At 36.7% G+C, this 7,585-nt stretch overlaps 1 protein-coding gene across 1 annotated transcript in view; it reads right to left on the bottom strand.

Annotated features, from left to right (window-relative positions):
* Window positions 1-3,751: 3,751 nt before the first annotated feature.
* adamts9 (ADAM metallopeptidase with thrombospondin type 1 motif, 9) overlaps window positions 3,752-7,585 on the bottom strand; it is a 40,080-nt gene continuing 36,246 nt past the window's right edge. Inside the window, exons 39-40 of the mRNA XM_026306145.1 lie at window positions 7,303-7,411; window positions 3,752-6,694 (exon numbers count right to left, since the gene is read on the bottom strand). Of these exons, the coding sequence (XP_026161930.1) occupies window positions 7,322-7,411 (90 nt within the window). The 3' untranslated portion in view covers window positions 3,752-6,694; window positions 7,303-7,321. The remainder of the gene's footprint in view (window positions 6,695-7,302; window positions 7,412-7,585) is intronic.

Raw genomic sequence — 7,585 nt, 5'->3', positions numbered from 1 at the left:
TCCAAACGAGTCCCGGCTGCGGTGCGATCCTATTAACCTTCATTAATGAATGAGCTGCGCTGTTCCGGGTAGCAGCTCCACCCTGTTTCCTCGCAACCAATGGAAGACAAGAAAAGATTTTCTCAAGAAAACGACAAACTATAATTACAAAAAGCAGTGATGCAGTGGTAAATGGCAGTGTGGATGAGGTCTGACGTCCAGTCTGAGAACATCAGAACGCATAAAGCAGACCCTGTAATCACTGATGAAATAAAGGTTTTATGCTTCAAACAACCTGCCTTTATATGACTTGCAGCAGATTATTATTATTCCCCATGACTGTCCTTATTCTGAAAGTTTGAAAAACTGTAATAGATACTTTCACATTGAGCCAAAACATAACTTAATTCAACTTTGACTCATGGACAGCAGACAGCTTAGAGACATTCCTGCCATCGCTCCCCTGTGCCCTTTCTGACCACCTCCTCATTCACATCTGCTCAGAAAAGATGAATCCCTCACCTGTCTTCATCCCAGCAGAAACGTCTGCCATGTGCCCCATGAGGCGTTTTTTCCTCTGTGTGGCCTGACAGTGTTGTCTCTCTCCTGTGAGTGCCTACTATTTATCACAGGATAAAAGGATGTGAGCACCTCTGGCACAATCATACTGTGAGAGTGCTCGGACACAAAAATGTTCTTACACTACATTAGTTGGGGTTCCATTAAATTAGTTCTAAACACACATTTTGCTCAGGTCTGATCTACACCCATCACATGTTATTCAGCCTCTCTAACATTCAAGCATGCACAGTTTCTTTGTAACTGTAGGATGGTTGTCATGCACAGATGTGGATGGTATTTTAGATTTGTCTCTGCCAGACAGCATGTTCTTTTCTTTCCTGTTCTAAATTGACCAGTACTAAGTTTGCATGAAGGTCACATCTGACTTCTTAGTCACAGTGACTTCTTAGATGCTTTCCTGCTTTAATAGCTGACGTTGACGTTTCTTTGTGACTAAAGGATTATCAGTTATGCTGGGTCAGATCCAACAAGACATGTGGTTAATTTTGACTGACTCTGCAAAGACACTTGTGTAATTTCAGCATGTGGCAGGATTTTTGTAATAAAAATTAGTTTAAAAAACTGGGTCACTACAATGGTACAGTCCTAAAATGAACATAGAGTCTCAACTGTTATTTCTACTAGCAGATCAGACTGGTACCCTTGAGACACTCAGCTGCACCAGTGGATAAGGGGGAAAGACATTCTTGTTACACCTCAGTACTCTAGACAGAAAAAAACAGGAAGACACGCAAATACATTCGCTCACTTATAGAACCCAATCCCCTTCCACATTAAGATAAACACAAACTGTATCTGGGTATCCAAAATATTTGTCTGTGCACGCAGGCCAGGGGCTTACTTACTAGTAAACCTCAGTTCAAAGTCAGCATAGATTACCTTGAGGAATGATGATGATAATGATGATAGGGGGGTGCTGACCCCGTGGACTCGTGACTTTAAAAGTCTCCTCATTAAGTCTTAATTTAAGAGTTTAAACACTGTTTGCAGGATTGAAAACAGCTTGTACAATTTTTGTAAGAGCAAAACAAAACAATGGTTGGAACCCAAGAAAAGCTCCTTTTTTGGTTGTAGAGTAGAATCAACATGGCACAGTGAGTGTCAGTGTGCACAGAGGAAATCGGATTTCTTTAAAATGTATTTATTTCCTTTTCCATTTACCATTGTAAAAATAACAGCCTCCATAAAAGCTCCTGGACTTCTAATGCCATGCATTAGCTCAAATATCTTGCCCAGTGAACTTTAGACCAGCTGAAGTGTGTTTGGGCTGATTTGGGTTTAATAGGCAGTTTTTTATAAGGTGCTGGACATGATGTTTGGAATGTCTGGTACAGCCTGAAGCCTACAGCTACTTAGGTCACAGGTCTAATCCTTGTGGGAAGGTCTCAGAAACAGACAGAGGAGAAAAAAATGCATACTATACTCAAGAGAATACATAGTGTACTCAACAGAGTACACACATGGAGATACAGTACATAGAGAATTAGACTCACCTATTTTGAATGAGTTTGTAAATATGTTTGTGGTATTTACCAGAAAAGTGATATTTGTCATTTTCCTCAACATGGAAAAAATAAGATCCTGCCATCATTCAGTTTGCAAAAGTATTGTTAGAAACACTGGTGTCAAATATTCCCTGTTCTTTGTCCATGTACAGCCCTCTGTTTGTTATTCACACACCTGCACAGAAAACAGTGACCCCTTGCACCATTAGGAGCTGCATGATTTAGATTTCAAACAAAACAAATGTGAATCAGTAAAATCAGTAAAATAAAAATTGCACAAATCTTTGTTTCATGTATATGGCATCCACCAAATTTTGAAAATTCTACATCAAGAATAATTTTCAAATTGCTGGGTCCTCTCTCTAAGCTATTTTTGGAACTAAAAATTTAGCCCAAAAAATGTTTGTACTTTGGGCCATCTGTACAGCCTGCATGCATGTGCTGTGTCCAACACACCCATGAAGGCTCTGTGGAGATGGAAACCATCAATCCACACAAACACACATGCACAAACACTTTAAGGCCCAGCTAATGTCACTTGACACATCATTAACCAAAATAAACCACATCCTTTCATTATCACTGGCTTTAAGGTCCTTATAAATCAAATCATAGCACAGTGCACTAACTCATCATCACTAAGTCAACATCACTAACAACACAATAAATCAGATGTGTCAAGAGTCTTTACCAGTGACTGACATATTATTCTTGTAATGGAAAATATGGAATTACTGGAATATATCCATCAAACTGTTCACTGGAGTTCCCATGCAGAATCAGCTTGGGTTTCAGTTTTGATCATATATGTTGGTGAAAACGTGGAGAAAACCTGGAGTGCCTTTTTGTAATGTTAAGCTACATTCAGCATGAAGCTATGAGCAGCGAGGCAGAGCTCTTTAAATTACATTTGGCTACATTTCCCTCTTTTTCAGGAACATCTGTAATATAAACCCACTGACATACTGCTGTCATCTTTTCTTCCATAGTGTAACACTCTGGGACATTTACAAATGTACTTCTGAACTACTTTATAGTTTAGACAAGCGCTCTGGAGCTGGTGAAAACTGCTCCCTCCCCAACCCTCCTTCCCTCTCCTTTTTCACACTAGTGCTTATCCCTTGCAAAGCAGCCACTCTTTAAACAGCAGCTTACTTACATGGTTGACAGAAATATGGGGATTCAGTCATCAAATATGCTAGCGCTTATTTGTTTTTTCTGTCTATTGAAATTTTCTCAACAGTGAATTTTATTTATTTAGGAGGACGAGTGCTGACACCTGGTAGATTCTCTGATAAGTGACCATTATGATTGCAGATAGACGCTCGATTACTTCCATTAAACAGTCAGGTCACAAGTCATACTGTTATAATAGCAAAAATCATGCAATCATAATTGAGCAGAAGCACGATGGAACCGCAATTTTATGGTGTGAACATCAAGCAGACTATGATATATGATTTTTAGTCAGTGGTGTAGTCGGTAATACTTCAAGGATAAATTGGAGTTAAAATGATATATTAGTGTGAAAAGCAGACAACTATGGCATGTCTCTGGCATTTTATTTCCTTATGATTACCTTGTCCAATCTCATATAAAAATGATGTGTTTCATATGGCAGCACCAAACTTCACTCATACAATATATGCAGACATGACATACCTATAATTTTGGATTTATTCACAAAGAAAATGTGTTGCCAGATGGCTCATTTTATGGTGATACTGGTAAATTCATAGTCATTTTTCATCAAAGCCTATATACATTCATAAAAATAAATATTTGCATATAAAATAAAGCATATATAAAAACACATTTACACTGCTACATTTTAATAATGCATGATACATGTATGTAACTGACATGTGGCAAATGTGTAAAATAAGACAAATACATTTGTAAAATAAGATAAATACACTTAAATATCATAATTATCCCTTAATTTACTGTATGACACCTGAGAGGTCTGTGGACTATATTTTGACATTCACAATAAGAAATGTGTCAGCTGTGACACAAAATGTTTCCCTGTGCGCTTATAAATCATTTTATATTATCGTGTCAGATTAAGCCTGTGAAATTCCCTTTGGCTGAAGTATGAACACTATCACATAAGGTACTGAAATAGCACCATACAAAACAACTTATAAAAGCAAATATGGCTTCTTAGCAAGGTGCACATACAGTATGTACCTTACATACCTATTCTACACACAATTAAGGTTTAAAGAATGTGAAGAATCATTTCTTCTTGTATTTCTTGTTATATTTCTGAATCTTCCTTTGTCTTTCAAAAAACACTGGTTAAGGAAATATATACACAAAATAAAAAGTACCCTGATATTGTTACAAAAACAACAAGTCAGAATGTTGAACAGAAACATATCAGTATGTGCCATAGATACAAACACTTAGATGATGCACTGGGGCTTTTGAGATGCGTCTCACCTGCCGCCACATTTGTCTGGGGCAGTGTGACTATTCTGGAGAGTTAAAATAGTAGTAAATACCTGTTGACTATTTTTTAATGTTCTAATCAAATAAAAGTACATTAATTATTCTCAATATCTAGCATAAAGTGACTGTTAATACTAATTTAAGTTAAGCTAACTATCAGGTGAAATAAAATGCTTTGTTTCTTTTAAAAAAGCTAGACTGGCTGGACTGATAATGTGGTAAAATGGAAAGCAAAATGGAAGAATTGAAGTTTACAAAGTGTTTCTATATAGATGTGGCTCTAGGTCACTTTTTGGGGCTTTTTCATTGTAAAGCTCCAAGGCTGGTTTGTCAAAATGCATAGCTATTAAAATTGCGTAACCCTCCCAATACACTGTACACTGTATAAAAATACTGTATTTTAAAAAAAATTAAATAAAATGTAAATAAGCAAAATATGAATATTTCAGCAGAAATTTAATTTAAAAATAATTATGTAGTATAGCAACAATGTATTGGATATTTTTTTTACTACTACTACAACTACTACTATAAAAAATTAAGTGTTTTTGAATACAAATCCAGATTTTTAGTGTAACCAAGTGTCCTGTACTATAAATACAGTTCTCATATTTGTAGCCAACCACACAGTTGGAATATCAGTTGCAAAGTCAGTGCGTTATGATTATTGTAATTGTGGTCAGACCTCCTGCCTTCACACACATAGAAACTTTATGAGGATCAGCATATTGCGTTAATGGGCAGCAGCAGATCATACAGCATCTCAAGTGTATATATCTATGGCTATGTACAGCTTGGACAGACTCTTAAAAACAAAGCTGGAGAAAAGAATGTGAGGTACATGAGGCAATGGTTTACAGGCAGCATCTGGACAGAAATCGTGCTGGTGTCTCCAGGGATGGACCGGTACTTTATATCTCCGGAGTATCTGGAATTTTACTTTTTTTCTGAACTCTTTTAAGTCGCGCCAAATAAGATAACCTGTCCGCTCGAAAAGCTAAAAGGCTGCATACTACCTGAGAGATATACAGAGGAATTTGGTTCTCTCTGATGTCTAGCAGTATAATCTCTGTGGTTTTTGTAACCTACAGCCTTCTCATTATGAGCCAGTAATGTGTGTGTGCATGTGTGTGTTATGCCTCAGTATGTTAGTGTGAGGGTAAACTTCCTCCCCAGACCTGGACTATAAATCCTACCCCCACAACATATTTTTGGCATATACACACACATCATTTTTCTTTCTATTTGACAAAACATACTATGAACAGTGTATGCTATTCATTGTTAGAAACAATTTTCACCTTACGTTTTGTACTAACTTAAATGAATGAGAACTGACTTTATCCCCAGTCTGCTACCATTTCAAATTACGGTATCAATGTGGATGTCTTTTCCAAACGCTGCTATGGTTGTTGCTATGGCAGAAACACCTGGCTTTTTCTTACAGCGTCTTAATGTAGCAGCTGACCCTGCTACTTGGCAGGTAAATGAGAATGTGCTGTGGTTCACAAACGTACGCTCTCCTCTCCATCTACAGCTGCAGTTAACAGATGGACAGATGCAGACAGAGCACCTGAATACATTCCAGTACAATACAGTTATACAATACAGGATAAACCCAAAGGATGAGAGTACTCCTCCTATTTGGAGCCAGCTAGATACACGGTTAAAGAAAGAAGTTTGTGACATCTGCCTAAGAAATATATTCAAAATAAGAAAATGAACACTTCACTGAAGAACTGCTCAGTTTTTGTATTGGACATCTGTGCATGTGTCTCTAAACCTTGTCTAAATCAATAAAGGTTTAAAAAAGAGTCACTGGTAGGAGTCAACTCACTGTATGTGAACAACAAGCCCACTAACCATTGCGACATTAACATTAAAGGAGAAGAAACACTTAGAAACAACTTACTTCATTTGTCCAAAAGATAACATATGGCTTTATAGGTGTCGTGTTTGGTACTGAAAACAAATCCCTTAAATTATAATACAAAAATAAAAAAGGAGTACAATAAATAAGACATTTTTATCCTGGAATATACATTACTTACACCAGATTCATTTACACTATGCACACATGAGAGTGAAAGAGGTCACATGAAGGACGGGTTTCAGCTCTAAGTCGGCTGAAACACCAAAAAGAGGCCTGCCAAGACGAATTGAGATGGATGCTAAAAAAAACCCCCAAACAAACAAAAAAAAAAACAACACTGCATCAGTTACTCAATGTAAACAGGAACACAGATTGTTGTTCTAATTTCAATATTAATTATTTTTTAACATGTTATTTTTGTGACGCTTTTGTATTATGAAATATTCAATATCCTCTAAGCTGCTGCCTCTGGGAGTTGAAAACCCAGTCAGTAATTTCTAACAAATAAATGTTGTTATGTTCTGTAAATTTTTTTAATATTTCTATTCATCTTTATAGTCTTATTGTTTTATATGTTCTGTTTTTCTTATTTAAATCGATATATTTCATTTCCATTAACTATGAAACACACTGAGAGACACAATACAAGAGTCACATTCCTTGTGCCTACAAGATACCTGGACAATGAATCTGATTCTGATCTTCTGTAAGTTGTATTTGACAATTTTTTTGAGGTTTAAAGACTAAAATATATAGCTCTTTTTAGATTTTGTTGTGTTGAAAGTTACATCAGGTTCCACTCACGTTTTCTGAGTTTCGGTTATGGGGCTAACTCTTGTCTTTTGATTACAGAATGCACCTTTACGTATTTAAGTATTTCGTACATACTTTGAATGCATTTCACACCTATTTGATGGAGATGGATCTAGTCCACTGTCAGATGCAGACTGGAGCCAGAAGACGGTGTACATTTACCACAGTAGCCTCCGCACATTCCTGACACTCTGCTACCATCCTGTGGACAGAAGCAGAAAAACAAGAATTATATATCTTTCTGCTGTTGTGCCTTACAGTATGAGAAGATAGTGATAAGATAACATTTCGTCAGCATTATGGCTTGGTTTATCTTTGTTGAAGTATTGTCACCAGTCACTGAGCTGAAATGTCAGGGTACACAGATCTGTAAAAA

Source organism: Mastacembelus armatus, chromosome 5, assembly GCF_900324485.2.
Source record: "Mastacembelus armatus chromosome 5, fMasArm1.2, whole genome shotgun sequence".
NCBI classification, from domain to species: Eukaryota; Metazoa; Chordata; class Actinopteri; order Synbranchiformes; family Mastacembelidae; genus Mastacembelus; species Mastacembelus armatus.
The sequence above is the reverse complement of the archived record's forward strand: the minus strand, read 5'-3'. Positions and strand labels throughout refer to the sequence as shown.